Here is a 17067-nt window from a genome sequence, read left to right as displayed (position 1 = left end):
GGCATGGAGATGATGTCGAACTGGTTCACGCTGATGAGTCTGTGAGCATCGCAACAGCCAATCCAGTTTTCTAGGAACTAGGAGACTTTGAATGCTTTTTTGGCAAGTTATGGGAAGGAGGCTTCATTAGAATCAACAATGAAAGCCAGCAGCCGATCCAAGTAGCCAGCTTTGAAAATGTCTTGATGGATAATCCAATAGATGGTACAGATGGCAAACTAGGATATGGTTTCACGTCAGTCGATGAATTAGAAGAAGTAGATATTGGTTCTGGAGATAGACCTAGGCCGATGTATGTAAGTGCCAAGTTGGATCCTGAGTATAAATAAGAGTTAGTTGATTTGTTAAAGGAATTTAAAGACTATTTTGCTTAGGAATACTATGAGATGCCTGGTCTAGACCGGTCAATTGTCAAACATCGGTTGCTAATCAAACCTAGATATCAGCCATTTAAATAGGCTCCAAGGAGATTCAACCTGACCGTGCTTGATGATATAAAAAAGGAGACTGAAAGGTTACTGGAAGCAAAGTTTATCTGACCATACCGATATGCAGAGTGGATATCGAATGTTGTCCCTGTGTATAAGAAGAATGGAAAATTAAGAGTTTGCATCGATTTTAGGGATCTGAACAAAGCCACGCCCATGGATGGTTATCCGATGCTGATAGCTGATATGTTACTAGATGCAGTAGTCGGGCACAAGGTTATTAGCTTCATGGACGATAATGCAGGGTATAACCAAATTTTTATGGCCGAGGAAGATATAGCAAAGACCTCTTTCAGATGCCCCAGTGCAATTGGTTTATTCGAGTGGGTTGTGATGACCTTTGGTCTATAGAATGTCAGTGCAACTTATCAAAGGGAGATGAATTACATTTTTCATAAGTTGATCGGTAGGATTGTTGAAATCTACATTGATGATGTGATGATAAAATTCAAAGGGTACAAAGAGCATCTAGCTAATTTGCAGGAGACTCTAGAATGCACAAGAAAATATGGTCTAAAGATGAATCCAAATAAGTGTGCTTTTGGAGTGTCAGCTAGACAATTCTTGGGTTTTATGGTCCACGAGAGAGGAATCGAAGTTGGTCAAAAAAAGCATAAAAGCAATTGATGAGGCTGTTCCCTCGGCTACTAAAACAGAGTTACAATCTTTACTTGGTAAGATTAATTTCATCAGGAGATTCATTTCAAATTTGTCAAAAAGAGTTCTGATGTTTTCTCCCTTGTTGAAGTTGAAAAATGATCAAGAATTTAAGTGGAGTGACATACAACAAAAGGTGTTTGAAGAGATAAAAGAATATATGAAATGTCCACCTATACTGGTCTCTCCTCAGCAAGGTAAGCCTTTTTAAATTATACATATCGGCTGATGACAAGATAATTGGATCGGCCTTGATGCAAGAATTTGAAGGAAAAGAGAGAGTTATTTTCTATCTGAGTAGAAGGCTACTGGATCCAGAGATAAGATATTCTCCCACCAAAAAGTTATGCTTATGCTTATATTTCTCTTGCACTAAGTTGCGACACTACTTATTATCGACCGAGTGTACGTGTCGGTGTTTTGGAACCGGGGGTCCCTCAACCAACGAGTGAATTTGTACTGCGTGTCCCTAATCCCGGATGGTGATGCAAAGAGACACAAGGTTTATACTGGTTCGGGCAGTCGAGGCCCTACGTCCAGTCTGAGAGATTGATCTTGTATTCCTTGCACCGGAGTGCTCGTGGTAGGGGGTTACAAGCTGAGTGAGAGAGGGAGCTAGCCCCAGGTCTCGGCGAGGGTGGTGCGAACTGCTTGGGACGTTGCTCCCAAGCAGCGTGGAAGTGCGTGATTCTATCGGTGTGTTTGTCCTTCTGCCCCCCCCAGAAATGGCCCTGGCTACCTCCTTTTATAGTTACAAGGAGGAAGCGAGAGGTACATGAGAAGGCTACTATTTGCTGACGTATTCCGCTCCCTGAAGCAGTATGGCGTCGTGGGAGTTCCAGTCGATGTCTAGTCGGTATGGTCTTCAAGGCTGACGACATGCTGCGCTCTTGTACTTTTGTTGACTTGGTGAAATGCCGAGGCCTGGTGGCTGCTGTAGTAGGCTGTGTCGAGACCTATCGCGCTGAGGCCGAGACCCACTGTGCTGAGGCCTGCTGTGCCGAGGCCTTTAGCGGGTGGCAATGTGAGGTCTGGGCGGCCATCGCCGATAGTTGATTTGGGCGGAACAGTGCCGAACATGCGTCTACAGGATACGGTGCCCTGTATCGTCAGTAAGGGATGGTAAAAAGGCGATTTGACCGTTGTCCTGTCGCGGCATACTGCCGATCGTGGCTTTCGTAGTGAGGGCAGCTGGGTGCATTAATTGGATGCGATAGCCTGCCAGAGTGACTTTTGAGGTGGAGGTGACGAGATTGCGGGACGAGCCCAGCCTCGGGCGAGGCGGAGCATGGCCAGTTCGCCCGAGGCCCTACCGGGAGTCTCGGGCGAGGCGGAATCCGAGGCTCATCGGGGGTCTCGAGCGGGGCGGAGCGGTCGGTTCGCTGGCCCCGAGGTCACAGGAACCCGGTTCTGACTCCCCACGTCGTGTCCGTCCTTGGTGCAGGAGTTTAGGCAGCACAGTAGCCGGTAACCCTTGCACAGTCCCGTCGTGGATGGCAGGGTGCTGACGTGACGGACGTCTGGTCTGCCACGTCGCTGCACTGCGCCGTCGTGTGATTTGTCGGAGTGGTTGAGCGCCTCGATGGGACGTGCGGAAGTGACATGCTGGTCGTACTCGGTCTTGTGCGTCGTGGGGCTCCAGTACGGCTTGATGCAGGACATGGCGGGCGACGTGCGGGTTGCCGTGTAATGACGTCGTAGGGGGCAGCGGCTATGCCGAGGCCGAGCCATCGCGGGGGGCTCGGTGGTCATGGACCCTCAGGCTGCCGAGCCCGTGAAGCAAACTGTCGAGGTCCTTGGGGGGAGTTATTGGCCTTGGGTACTGATTCCGAGGCTACAGTAGCCCAGATGTGGCTCCCCACGCTGCATTGTCCTCGGTGCAGGAGTTGGCAGCATAGTGAGGCATGGGCGTCACGGTGGTTAGTACAGTGGCGGGTAACCCCTGCCCAGTCCTGCCTCCTGTCCCATCGGCCATTCTGCTGTACTGTGCCGGGCGTGCGGCTGTTGTCAGGGGCAGCAGTTGGCTGAGTTGTCGTGACACGACGTTTTGCCAGAGGGACGGGAGAAGGAAGAGGTGGCGGAGTGCTGCCGAGTCCGCCTTGCGCGAGACAGAGGGTCGGTGGCCCGGCCGAGGCCTTTGACGGGGAATCGGCCGAGGCCCGTGGTGAGGGGCCTCGGGCGAAGCGGAGGGTCGGCCGAGGCTCGCGGCGATGGGGCCTCGGGCGAGTCGGACAATCGGCCGAGGCCAGCAGCGTTTAGCTGGTTTCGATCTTTACGAAGTCTAAGCAGTCGTTTTTTGGATCTTGCTTAGGGTACCCCTTCTCACGGTATCCGACAGTAGCCCCCGAGCCTTGGGGGGAGTGGAGGCACTCCCCCTGAGGTTCTGACGAGAATTGGCTCTTGATAGTTCCTGTCGGGATGGTGTTTTGTCTTCGAGGTTTCGGTGGGTGCGCGCGAGCGCACCCGCCGGGTGTAGCCCCCGAGGCCCTGGAGGAGTGATTTCACTTCTCCAGGGGCTTTTTTCTCTTTCGAGTGGGGAGTTACATTGTGTTTGCCGGGCCCGTGGGTGCGAGTTCGGATCGCAGGGCCTCGACGATGCTGCGGGAAGAGCCCCTTAGCCTCCGCCTGGAGCGAGAGGGCCGTCAGGGGTTCACCCGGCTTTTTGTACGACCCTCGCGCTTCCTTTTCGCTCGGAAGGAGGGTTTGTATTGCCGAGCCCCCTCGTGTGTGAGCCCAAGTCGCTGGGTCTCGGCAAAGTGTCGCAGGAAGAGTCCCTTAGCCTCTGTGCGGAGCAAGAGGGCCGTCAGGGATTCTCCTGACTTTTTATTCGACCCTCGCGCTTCCTTTTCGCTCGGAAGGAGGGTTTGTTTTGCCGAGACCCCTCGTGTGCGAGTCTGAGCCGCTGGGTCTCGGCAAAGTGTCGCAGGAAGAGTCCCTTAGCCTCTGTGCGGAGCAAGAGGGCCGTCAGGGATTCTCCTGACTTTTTGTTCGACCCTCGCGCTTCCTTTTCGCTCGGAAGGAGGGGTGGAAGATGCCACGCTACCCTCGGTGGGCGCGAGCGACGGCATTTCCGGTGAGCTGTTATCGGGTAAGTCCGAGTGGAGGCCCGTACCCCGTTCGCTGGGGGTCGGCTAGCGGTCCTGAGACGCACTCCAAGAGTACCGGAGGGTTTCTCTAGTGGGTGCCGAGGCCGTTTGCTGGGCCTCGGTGGCTCGGTGCCTCCCTACGGTGGGATCCCATTCGGAGACCTCCCTGCCGGTCTCGGACACGATACAGGGCGCGCTCATACAGGCTTGCCCGTAGTCGTCCCTGACTCTTTTGCCCTGGGGCGGCTGTCGAAACCCCTGGGGGCCCAGCCTTCGAACCCCTGGACCGTAACGGGCTTGGGTCGCTTGTCTTTATCTCGGGTGCAGGAAGAGCCCCCGAGCCTCCGCACGGAGCGAGAGGGCGGTCAGGGGTCCTCCCGTCTTTTTTGCCCGTCCCCCGCCCGTCCTTTTCGCTCGGACGGGGGGGGGGGCTGTTTGCCGAGCCCACTCGTGTGCGAGCCTGAGCTGCTGGGTCTCGGCAAAGTTGCAGGAGGGCCCCCGAGTCTCTCGCGCGGAGCGAGAGAGCGGTCAGAGGTCCCCTGGCTTTTGGTTCGCCCCTCGCGTGTGAGGGTCTGACTGCCGAGCCCCCCTCGGGTGCGAGCCTAGGTCGCGGGGTCTCGGCGTCTTTTTGCAGAAGGAGCTCCCTAGCCTCTGCACGGAGCAAGAGGGCCGTCAGGAGTTCTTCCGGCTTTTTGAACGACCCTCGCGCTTCCTTTTCGCTTGGAAGGAGGGTTTGTATTGCCGAGCCCCCTCGTGTGCGAGCCCAAGTCGCTGGGATTCGGCAATGTGTCGCAGGAAGAGTCCCTTAGCCTCTGCACGGAGCAAGAGGGCCGTCAGGGATTCTCCTGACTTTTTGTTCGACCCTCGCGCTTCCTTTTCGCTCGGAAGGAGGGTTTGTATTGCCGAGTCCCCTCGTGTGCGAGCCCAGGTCGCTGGGACTCGGCAACGTTTTGCAGGAAGAGTCCCTTAGCCTCTGCGCGGAGCGAGAGGGCCGTCAGGGATTCTCCTGACTTTTTGTTCGACCCTCGCGCTTCCTTTTCGCTCGGAAGGAGGGGTGGAAGATGCCACGCTACCCTCGGTGGGCGCGAGCGACGGCATTTCCGGTGAGCTGTTATCGGGTAAGTCCGAGTGGAGGCCCGTACCCCGTTCGCTGGGGGTCGGCTAGCGGTCCGGAGACGCGCTCCAAGAGTACCGGAGGGTTTCTCTAGTGGGTGCCGAGGCCGTTCGCTGGGCCTCGGTGGCTCGGTGCCTCCCTACGGTGGGATCCCATTCGGAGACTTCCCTGCCGGTCTCGGACACGACACAGGGCATCCCAAGCGTCTCGCTTGCTTGGGCCTCGGCCTCGCATAGGCTCGCCCGTAGTCGCCCCTGACTCTGTTGTCCTGGGGCGGCTGTCGAAACCCCTGAGGGCCCAGCCTTCGAACCCCTGGACCGTAACGGGCTCGGTGCCTGGTTCCTTTGCCTGAAAGGAATCGGGTGGGGGTTACCTCTCTCCCTGCGGTTAGCAACGGCAGGCGCGCCTTTTGAGGCAGCTTTTTCGGGGAGGTGGAACGGCGCCTGCTGCTGCTGCGGTTGGGCGCGACGTGGCGTCAGTCGACGGGACGTAACTGCACGCGCAATTAATGAGGAGGGAGTGGGCGGTAAGACCGGATCTGGATAACCGCGCCGGATTTCCTGGGGGAAACTTCCCCGATTTCGTCGCCCGGTGGTTTCGATTCGTCCCTGCATAAATACGCAAACAGCCTCGCCCTCTCCCTCCTTACCTTTTCCGCGTTCGCTTTTGCTGCCTCCGTGCCGTCGCTGAGAGCATAGAGCGCCGGGGAAGAGAAGTGCGAGGGCGAGAGATCGAAAGAGAGAGGGAGAGAGATTACCGCCGTAGCAGCGTCCTCCGCCGCGCAATGGCTGGTGGTCCCGTCATCCTCCCGGCGGATCCCTGGGAGCGGTCCGACGTCACCGAGGAGAAGCTGCAGTCGCTCGTGGAGGCCGGTCTTCTTCGCCCGATCACCGACCCCGACGAGCCGGAGTGGATTGCTCCGGGGGACGAGTCGGAGCCGAGGCCGCGCGACGGTTACGTGGTGAGCTTCGTCGTCTTCCACGAGCGAGGCTTCGGGTCGCCGGCGGATAGCTTCATGCGGGCACTCCCGCACTACTATGGCGTGGAGCTGCACAATTTCAGCCCCAACTCCATCGCGCAGGCGGCCATCTTCGTCGCCGTCTGCGAGGGGTATCTGGGGATCGCTCCCCACTGGGAGTTGTGGCTCCATTTGTTCCGAGCGACGTTCACCTCCAAGCCGGGGGGAACGAGGGGGGCTCGGAAGGCGCAGAGGGCCGGCGGCTGCACCCTCCACGTGCGCCAAGACCGGCAGTCCCTCTACATCCCGGCCCAGCTGTCAACGTCCAACCGTCGTTGGTATGACGGCTGGTTCTACCTCCGCAACGACGGCGGAGGACTTCCCCCTTATACCGGGCGGGTTGTAGAGAGTCAACCGGAGAAATGGGGGTACGGCGTCATCAAGGTCGACCAGCCTAGGCTGGAACCGCTCTTGAGGGCCTTGGGGAAGCTGCGTGACTGCGGCCTTTCGGCGGCCGTGGTCGTGGCGGCCTTTCACCGCCGGAGGGTGTTGCCGCTAATGGCCCGGCGGCGGCGGCTGTTCGAGATGACGCCGAGCGACCCGGTCGCCGGTATCAAGATGTCCGCCTTCGCCCTTACCGATGACGAGACCCTGCGTCGGGTGAGGGAGGCGGTAGACGGGAAGCCGAGGCTCGATGACTTGACTGCCGTTCCCGATGCGCCCGTCGCGGGGGTATGTCTCGCTGGTAAGTTGGATGTTGTCGAGGCTTTCGCGTCCTTCTTGTTTTTCGCCTTTTTGGTCTGTTGTCTTACTTCGTCGTTCTCACAGGGGATAAGAGACGTGCGAGGCTCCCCGCCGCCCGTTCCTGAGGACGCCCGGCGGCGATCCGTGAACAGGGCGCGTGCCGAGGAGGAGAAGAAGAAGAAAGATGCCCAGGAGGCGAAGCGCACGAAGAAGATCCTCGCGCGCGAAAAGCTGGACGCCCGTCGCCGGCGCCAGAGGCTCGACGGTCTCCCTTTGGAGCCGTCTCCCTCGTCGTCGGTGTCGGATTCTTCGAGCGACGGCGGTGGGCGCGAGGTGGGGACGGCCTGCCTGGAACACCTCCCCGACATCAGGGAGATGGTTCCCGGGGCGCCGGCAAGGAGCCTGACGCCCCTAGGAGGAGGAGGAGGTGTCCCGGGGCCAGTGGTGGCCCGTCCCGGCGCCGAGGCCGGCACACCCGAGGCGCGGGTGTCGGAGGAGCGTGCCGTCGGCCCGATGGGTTCGACGGTGGAGGTTGAGCGGGTGACGGTGGGGGCGACCCCATTATCTCCGCGAAGGGTCGAGGAGGTGCCGGGGTCCGACGGGGACCAGCTGGCGCTGGTGGACACCGAGGCCGCGCTGCTGCCACCACCGCCGCCGTTGCAGAGGAGGCGGACGGTGTCGAAGCGGTTGCATCCCCGTTCGCGGTAAGCGTCTTTCCTGGCGGAGTCCGCTTCTTGTTTGCCCCTTGGTTGCATGCTGACCTTGGGAGTGTCTTTTCTTGCAGCCAGACGCTTCTGGTGGGAGACCCTCCCTTGGCGCCCCGTAAGGCGCTCAAGGTGAACGTTAGCTCTTCCGCCCATCAGGCAGCGGAGGCGCAGGCAGGCGTGCGACGCGGCGCGGCGTCGGGTGAGGCCGTTTCGGAGGAGGCGGCTGCCCAGGAACAGGGGGCCGAGGCGGCCGCGGAGCGAGTGGAGGAGGAGGCTGCCCAGGAACAGGGGGCCGAGGCGGCCGCGAAGGAGGCTGGGGCGTCTGCTATTGCCGAGGCCACTGAGGGCGAGGCCGGAGCCCCCAAGACCTCCGACGTCAGGGCGGTGGACGCCGAGGCCATCAAGGTAGAGATGGCGGAGGCCAGAGCCCTCGGGTCCGTCGAGACCGAGGCGATGGAGGTGGAGACGGGGCAAATTTTGGCGCCGCCCCTGGTTCAGACAATCTCGTCTGATGATTCCTCCCGAGGGAAGGAGGCGGCGGACGCCGAGGCGGCCAGTGCCGTGGAGCAAGCAAGTCCCAGATCCTGCCGAGGGGAGTTCGGCCCTTGTCCCGCTACGGCCCGAGCCCCGTGGGTGGAACTTCCCGCGTGTTTTCTGGCGGGACCAGGCTGATCCCGAGGGGGAGCCTGTGTTCGCCCTTGAGGACGTCGCCGAGGGGGGGCGTTGGGATACCCTCGAGGAGTATCGCCAATTGGCAGTGCGGTCGCTGCAGACAGCGATGACCATTATGGGTCAGGACTTGCCCGGTGTCACGCGGGTAAGTACTTTCCCCTCTCGTGCCGCGTTGTTTTCTCTCCGAGCCCGCTCGCAGTGTTTTGACGTGTGTTTTTTGTTTTGCCTCCTTAGGAGCTCGAGACCCGATCCCTTGGGAAATCGGTGTTCCTGCGAAATGAGAGGGATATCTGGGACCAGCTCCGGCGCCAGAAGGGCTTGCTTGCCGATGCCCAGGGACTATTGTCGGCGCGGAGTGCGGAAGTGGAGGACCTCCGCCTTCGTTGTGCTGACATTCAGGCGGAGTTGGCCATGGCTAAGGAGCAGTCCGCCCCTCTGGTGGCCAAGATCAAGGAACTGGAGGAGGAGCGAGACTCCTTCAGGCTTCGGGCCCAAGAAGCGACGGCCTCTGCGAAGGCTACAGCCGGGCAGCTGGGTGCGGAGCAGAGCGAGCATCAGGCGACAAAAGTCGCCCTGGCAGAGGCTACCAAGGCGGCCGAGGCCTCTCGGGTCGAGGTCTCAGCCTGGAAGGGCAAGGCCGAGGGTAAGTTCCGCTGAACCATGTTCCTCGTTCCATTTGCTCTTTTTGTCCTGGTTCGCGCTTGACTCCTGACCCCTTGCTGCGACGTAGATCTGGAGAAAGAGGCCTCCCAGGCGGCTGAGGCCTCCGTCGCGGCGCAAGCAGCGCTGGATGTCGAGGTCCGGGAGCACGAGGCGCTGCGCAGCGCTGTCCGGTCTGCCTGCGAGGCTCTGGACGTCGAGGAGGTCCAATCAGCTAGCTCCCTTGGGAGCCGCCTCATCGCGTTGAGCGGCCACGTCCGCGAGAGACTCCGAGGGGCGTTGCACACGGGTGTCAAGCGCGCCCTGGCCGTCGTCTCCTCGCACTACGCCATCAACCTCGAGGCTGTCAGCGACGGCTACGTGTTGCCAGAAGATGACGAGGAGGCTGATGCAGAGGTCGTGAGGCTGTTGGAGGCGGCCGAGGCACCTGGCACCGCGTTGGCCAAGCTGTTCGAAGAAGAGGTGGTCCCTCCCGCGCCAGCCGCCGATCCTTGAGCTTTGACCTGGGCCAAAAGGGGCCATGTAACCGGATCGAGTTAGTTGCCGAATCGTGACGTTTTTTGTGGCCGTCGAGGCCCTTAAAGTATTTGCGTATGTGTGCTTCTTAACCGTTTTCCATTCTATTTCTAAGTTCGTGCCCTCTGTCTCGATCGCGAAGAAATCCCTCGGAACCTAAGCCGTCCTTCGGCGAAGGGTGGTGAGGGAGCTGCCGTAGCCCAGAGGCGTAGGCCGTTCTCACGACCCGGCCGGCCCTTTGGCCTCCAGACAGGCTTTTGGTCTTTGGGTTTCTTGCGAAGGTCCCGTCGGAGCGCGAGAGAGTTTGGCGTGGAAATTTTCGGAAAAACGGTTGAGAAATGGTGTCCGGGACTTAGGGGGGTTCCCCCTTTTTAGCCCCCGAGGGAGGCTCGACTTTGCAGAGGCAGAGCCGAGTCTCCCTTATTGCGTTATAGTGACGTCGAGCCCCTATCGATAGACAACCTCTCTGCAAAGAACTTCCTCGGAACCTAAGCTGTCCTTTGGGCGAAACGGTGGTGAGGGAGCTGCCGTAGCCCAGAGGCATAGGCCGTTCTCACGACTCGGCCGGCCTTTTCGCCCTTGAGACGATCTTTCGGTCCTTGGGTTCTATACAGCCGATTTGTCTATAAGGGGGTTCCTCGAAAGATTATAACAACTAAAGAACGCTTCTTTATTTATTTCGAGAAACAATGTAAACAACGTTTGGAAATTTAAGGGTAGAAACGACGTAGCTGTTCTATGTTCCAAGCGTTGGTGAAGATTTCGCCCTTCTCGTTGGCTAACTTGTAGGTCCCGGGCTTCAGCACTTGAGCGACGATATACGGCCCCTCCCAGGGTGGGGTCAGCTTGTGGCGGCCCTTGTTGCTCTGCCTCAGTCTCAGCACTAGGTCGCCCACCTTCAGGTCCCGGCTTTGGACGCGCCGGGCTTGGTAGCGTCGTAGGGCTTGCTGATACCTGGCTGAGTGTAGTAGCGCGACGTCGCGGGCTTCCTCCAGTTGGTCGAGGGCGTCTTCGCGGGCAGTGCGGTTGCTTTGCTCGTTGTACGCCTGTAGCCTCGGGGAGCCGTATTCTAAGTCAGTGGGGAGGATGGCCTCGGCTCCATAGACCAGGAAGAACGGTGTGAATCCCGTGGCTCGGCTCGGGGTATTTCTTAGGCTCCAGATGACTGACGGGAGTTCGGCAAGCCATTTCTTGCCAAACTTCTTCAACTGGTTGAATATTCTTGGCTTAAGGCCTTGTAGGATCATGCCGTTGGCACGCTCTACTTGGCCATTCGTCCTTGGGTGCCCTACGGCCGCCCAGGCCACCCGGATGTGGTGGTCGTCGCAAAACGTTAGGAACTTGCGCCCGGTGAATTGTGTCCCATTGTCAGTGATGATGGTGTTAGGAACCCCGAACCTGTGGATGATATCCGTAAAGAACAGCACCGCTTGCTCGGATTTGATCTGAGCGATCGGACGAGCCTCGATCCATTTAGAGAATTTGTCGATAGCTACCAGCAGATGGGTATAGCCCCCGGGTGCCTTCTGCAGAGGCCCAACCATGTCCAGTCCCCACACAGCGAATGGCCATGTGATGGGGATGGTTTGGAGGGCTTGGGCCGGGAGGTGCGTCTGTCGAGCATAGTACTGGCATCCCTCGCAGGTGCGTACTAGCTTTGTGGCGTCGGCCACCGCTGTTGGCCAATAGAAACCTTGGCGGAAGGCGTTACCTACGAGCGTCCGAGGCGCCGCGTGGTGCCCGCAGACTCCCGCGTGTAAGTCCTGAAGTAAGGATTGGCCAGCCTCGGTGGTGATGCATCGTTGGAGAATACCAGATGGGCTGCGCCTATATAACTCGCCGTTGCAGAGGACGTAAGTCTTGGCGCGTCGCGCAAGCCGTCGGGCTTCGGTTCTGTCAGCAGGAAGCTCTCCTCGGACGAGGCGATCAAGGAGAGGGACTCGCCAGTCCGTTCCTTGGTCGATCTTGGGAGGCTCTTCGTCAATCGCCATCGCCTCGGGCTCGGCTGGCGGGGTCTCGGCGGCAGAGGGGGCCTCGAGCCCTGCGGTGGGCTCGGCCGATGGGTCCTCTTCCGTCGCCGAGGCGTAGTCGACGGACGGCTTGTGGAGGTCTCTGGCGAAGACGTTCGGAGGGGCCGGGGTCCGTGCCGACGCCATCTTTGCCAGTTCGTCCGCGGCCTCGTTGAACTTTCGTGCAACGTGGTTGAGTTCGAGACCGTCGAACTTGTTCTCCAGACGACGTACCATCGCGCAGTACGCCTTCATTTTGGGGTCGTGGCAGCTTGACTCTTTCATCACCTGATCGACGACGAGCTGCGAATCACCCCGTACGTCGAGACGTCGTACTCCAAGTTCGATGGCGATTTGCAGGCCGTTGACGAGGGCCTCGTATTCGGCGACATTGTTGGAGGCGGCGAAGTGAAGCCGGATCATGTAGCGCATGTGTATTCCGAGGGGCGAGACCAGGAGCAGGCCCGCGCCGGCCCCAGTCTTCATCAGAGACCCGTCGAAGTACATGGTCCAGCATTCTGATTGGATTTGAACGGGTGGCAGCTGTGTGTCGGTCCACTCGGCTACAAAGTCGGCCAGGACCTGTGATTTGATCGCTTTCCGAGGCGCGAAAGACAAGGTCTCCCCCATGAGTTCGACAGCCCATTTGGCTATTCTACCCGAGGCCTCCCGGTTTTGGATTATCTCTCCCAGAGGAAAAGACGACACCACAGTCACCGGGTGGGACTCGAAGTAGTGACGCAGCTTGCGTCGAGCCAAGACTATGGCGTAAACTAACTTCTGGATGTGCGGGTAACGTGTCTTAGTCTCGGAGAGCACTTCGCTGATGAAGTAGACAGGTCGCTGGATGGGCAGAGCGTGTCCCTTCTCCTGCCTCTCGACGACTACGGCCGCGCTGACCACTTGGGTCGTCGCGGCGACGTAGAGTAAGAGGTGTTCGCCCTCGGTGGGCGGAACCAGGACGGGGGGGTTGGTGAGCAGTGCTTTGAGCCTGGCGAGGGCTTCCTCGGCCTCGGCGGTCCAAGAAAAGCGCTCGGCCTTTCTCAAAAGGCGGTACAGGGGCAGGCCTTTTTCGCCGAGGCGGGAGATGAAGCGGCTCAGGGCCGCAAGGCATCCCATGACCCTCTGCACGCCTTTGAGGTCTCGGATCGGGCCCATGTTGGTCACGGCCGAGACCTTCTCCGGGTTGGCCTCGATCCCACGTTCCGAGACTATGAATCCTAAGAGCATGCCTCGGGGGACCCCGAAGACACACTTCTCGGGGTTGAGCTTGATGTCCTTCTTTCTGAGACATGTGAAGGCAACCTCCAGGTCGCCGACGAGATCGCCGGCCTTCCTGGACTTGACTACGATGTCATCCACATAGGCCTCAACGGTTCGTCCGATATGTTCGCCAAAGACTTGGATCATGCACCGTTGGTAAGTGGCCCCTGCGTTTCTGAGGCCAAACGGCATGGTTACGTAGCAGTACATGCCGAATGGAGTGATGAAAGAAGTCGCGAGCTGGTCGGACTCTTTCATCTTGATTTGGTGGTAACCGGAATACGCATCAAGGAAGGAGAGGGTTTCGCATCCTGCAGTGGAGTCGACGATTTGGTCAATTCGTGGTAGTGGGAATGGGACTTTCGGGCATGCTTTATTTAGACCAGTGTAGTCCACGCACATCCTCCACTTGCCACTTTTCTTCCTGACTAGTACAGGGTTAGCCAACCACTCTGGATGGGATACTTCCTTGATGAACCCGGCTGCCACGAGCTTCTGTACTTCTTCGCCGATGGCCCTGCGCTTCTCCTCGTCAAACCGGCGCAGGCGCTGCTTTGCCGGCCTGGAGCCTGGCCGGATATCTAAGGCGTGCTCGGCGACCTCCCTTGGTATGCCTGGCATGTCCGAGGGACTCCATGCGAACATATCGACGTTCGCACGGAGAAAGTCGACGAGCACGGCCTCCTATTTGCTGTCGAGGGTGGCGCTGATCTTCAGTCCCCGACCGTCGGGGACGGTGGGATCGACTGGGACGAACTTGACGGCCTCCGCGGGTTCGAAGGTCCCGGCGCGCCGCTTGGCGTCGGGAACCTTGCTACCAAGCTGGTCGAGGTTGGCGATGAGGGTCTCGGCCTCCACGATGGCCTCGGCGTACTCGATGCACTCGACGTCGCAGTCGTATGCATGTTCGTACGTGGACTCGACGGTGATGACGCCGTTGGGGCCTGGCATCTTGAGCTTGAGGTAGGTGTAGTTGGGGATCGCCATGAACTTGGCGTAGCACGGGCGCCCCAAGATGGCGTGGTAAGCCCCCTTGAATTCAACTACCTCGAAGGTGAGGGCTTCCTTACGGTAGTTGGATGGGGTGCCAAAGCAGACGGGTAAGTCGATGCGTCCGAGGGGTCGTGTGCGCTTCCCTGGCACGACGCCGTGGAAGGGCGCGGAACCACCCCGAAGCCGTGATTGGTCGAGCTCCAGGAGCTCCAGAGTGTTGGCGTAGAGGATGTTGAGGCCGCTGCCTCCGTCCATGAGTACTTTGGTGAGCCGGGTGTTGCCGATGATCGGGTCGACGACCAGTGGGTACTGCCCGGGGTTTGGAACGTAATCAGGGTGGTCATCCCGGTCAAAGGTGATTGCTTCCCGAGACCAATCGAGGTACCGGGGGGTGGCTACCCTGACCGAGAAGACCTCCCGGCGTTCCCTCTTTCGCTGGCGCGCCGTGAGGCATGCCGAGGGTCCGCCAAAGATCATGAAAGCGTTGCGTACCTCGGGAAACCCATCATCTTTATCACCGTCCCTTTCGCCGGCGCCCCTTTTCCTGGCCTCATCGTCGTCGGGGAGCCCGAGCCTGGCGTAGTAACGCCGGAGCATGGTGCATTCCTCGAGGGCATGCTTCACCGGGCCTTGATGGTAAGGACAGGGCTTCTTTAGCATGTCGTCAAATAGCCCGGGGCCGCGGGGGCCTCGGGGATTCCTGCGATCTGTTGTGGCGACGTGAACGGCCTCGAGGACCTCCTGCTTTCCCGGGCGGCCCTTCTTCTTTCTCTTAGGGACGCGGGTGGGCGAGGCCTCGGGGGCCTCGTCCTTCTGCTTCCCCTTGGCGTCGTTGTTGGGGAAGATGGCCCCCACCGCCTCTTCGCCCGAGGCGAAGTTGGTGGCGATGTCGAGGAGCGCGGCGGCAGAGCGCGGGACGTTGCGCCCTAACTCTCGGACCAAGTCCCGACAAGTGGTGCCGGAGAGGAAAGCCTGGACGATCTCCGAGTCACCGACGCTGGGTAGCTCGGTGCACTGTTTGGAGAAGCGCCGGATGAAGTCTCGGAGAGACTCGTCCGGCTTCTGGCGGCAGTTCTTGAGATCCCAGGAATTCCCAGGGCGCACGTAAGTGCCCTGGAAGTTCCCGACGAAGATCCTAACCAAGTCGCGCCAGTCGTGGATTTGCGAGGGGGGGAGATGCTCAAGCCAGGCTCGCGCCGAGTCCGTCAAGAGTAAAGGGAGATTGCGGATGATGAGCAGATCATCGTCCGCGCCACCCAGCTGACAAGCCAGGCGATAATCGGCTAGCCATAGCTCAGGGTTCGTCTCGCCGCTATACTTGGTGAGGTTGGCCGGCTGTCGGAACCGGGCGGGGAAAGGAGCAACGCGGATGGCCCTGCTGAAGACCCGAGGTCCTGGCGGCTCAGGGGAGGGGCTGCGGTCCTCACCACTGTCGTAGCGACCGCCTCGGTGCGGGTGGTAGCCTCGGGCGGCTCCGTCGTCGTGGCGCCGTCGCCTGCCAACTACCTCGTGGTCGCCTTGTACCTCGCGTTGGTGTCCAGGTCGGTCGCGCACCGAGGGGGCCCTGTTGACCGTCGGCGCGCGAGCGGGCTCGGGACGGATCGAGGCATCCTGGCCTTGGCGAGGTCGTGCCGTGGGTTGCTCCGAAGTGCCTCCGCGCCGGCGGGAGGCGGAACTTTCGGCCTGCTGCACTGCTGCGGTCTCGAGGAGGTCGCGGAGCTCTCCGCGGACCCGTCGCCCTTCAGTGGTGGAGGGCTCGGGCATCGCTCGGATCAGCATCGCAGCAGCTGCGACATTCTGGCTAGCGCGGTTAAAGATTGGGGGTGGCTCTCCGCCCTCGTTGTCGTTAATGCGGTGATGAACGTCGCGGGCCCGCCCTCGGGCTCCTCCGCCCTCACCGCGCCCTCGCTGCTCCTGCTCGAGAGTGTCCCGGAGCTGTTGCAGAAGGAGTCGGTCCTGTTCGACCTTGGCCTGAAGCTCGCGGAGCTGCTCCAGGTCTGGGCGACGATGCCCCCCGTGGACGAGATTCTCGTTCCGTGCTGCCGGGGCTACGAGACGCGGAGGCGTGGCACCACCCGTCCCCGCCCGGGGCGGTGAACGAGTGCCTGTCCCTTCTTCCTCTTCGCCCACCGTTGGCATCCCGAGCCCGACGTGGAAGCACTCACGGGATGGATCGTAAGTCCCTTCGTCGTCGGAGTCGGAATAGCCGAGGCAGTAGTCGCTTGCGGCCAAGAATTGGCGTAAAGCCCCAGGGTTGTGGAGTTCGGAGAAATCCACCCCGGGCCACGCCTCGTCCTCGTCCGAGGGGTCGGAGTGGGTGCTCAGGTCGAGAGCGAAGCGCTGGCGGCGTTCCGAGGGGTGCTCGTGAGCGGCAGCGTAAGCGTAGGCGTAGGAGGTGGCGGCATTTCTCAACCCAAAGGGGTATGGGAACGGGGCCGTCTCCAGATTCTGCCCCGCCGGGGTCGGTTCTTCAGGGAGTGGCGGAGCGGGGTTAGATGACTGGGCATCGTCGTAAGCCCTCGGCGATTTTCCTTTGTCCAGGCTCAGGTCAGACAGGTCCCCAGTCAGGGACCCCGTACCAACAGCTGGTCGCAGGATATCGGCGGGGAGTGTCGTGCTGCCCCGGGCTCGCGTAGCGTCGGGGTGGCCTTGCTCGCGCCGTGCCCGGCGAGCGTGGCGAGAGCGGCCGCCCGGACGCCGCCTACGCCTGGGCTGCCGGGGCGCGACTTCGTCGTCGGACGGTGGGGTTCGAGGAGTGAGGAGCACCATGTCGTACTCATGCCCTAGAGACATGAACTCTAGGCTCCCGAACCAAACTATGGTGCCGAGGCGCAATGGTCGTATGTGGTCTGCCATCCGGAACTTGCTAGGATGACGAAGCTGACACGCAGAGACCCCTACCTGGCGCGCCAACTGTCGGTGTTTTGGAACCGGGGGTCCCTCAACCAACGAGTGAATTTGTACTGCGTGTCCCTAATCCCGGATGGTGATGCAAAGAGACACAAGGTTTATACTGGTTCGGGCAGTCGAGGCCCTACGTCCAGTCTGAGAGATTGATCTTGTATTCCTTGCACCGGAGTGCTCGTGGTAGGGGGTTACAAGCTGAGTGAGAGAGGGAGCTAGCCCCAGGTCTCGGCGAGGGTGGTGCGAACTGCTTGGGACGTTGCTCCCAAGCAGCGTGGAAGTGCGTGATTCTATCG

General features: G+C 60.1%; 1 protein-coding gene across 1 annotated transcript; it reads left to right on the top strand.

The window, feature by feature from the left end:
* Positions 1 to 8837: 8837 nt before the first annotated feature.
* On the top strand, positions 8838 to 9581 carry LOC136491343 (uncharacterized). The gene is made up of 2 exons (XM_066487615.1): positions 8838 to 9069; positions 9157 to 9581. The coding sequence occupies exons 1-2, from the start codon at positions 8838 to 8840 to the stop codon at positions 9579 to 9581; spliced, it is 657 nt and encodes a 218-aa protein (XP_066343712.1).
* Positions 9582 to 17067: the final 7486 nt, after the last annotated feature.

Source organism: Miscanthus floridulus, chromosome 11 (assembly GCF_019320115.1).
Source record: "Miscanthus floridulus cultivar M001 chromosome 11, ASM1932011v1, whole genome shotgun sequence".
Classification (NCBI taxonomy): Eukaryota; Viridiplantae; Streptophyta; class Magnoliopsida; order Poales; family Poaceae; genus Miscanthus; species Miscanthus floridulus.
The sequence above is the reverse complement of the archived record's forward strand: the minus strand, read 5'-3'. Positions and strand labels throughout refer to the sequence as shown.

Coding starts and splice junctions, on each gene's coding strand:
- LOC136491343 (XM_066487615.1), top strand. CDS start 8,838: ATGGCTAAGGAGCAGTCCGCCCCTCTGGTGGCCAAGATCAAGGAACTG. Junction 9,070..9,156: donor CTGGAAGGGCAAGGCCGAGG/GTAAGTTCCGCT, acceptor GCTGCGACGTAG/ATCTGGAGAAAGAGGCCTCC.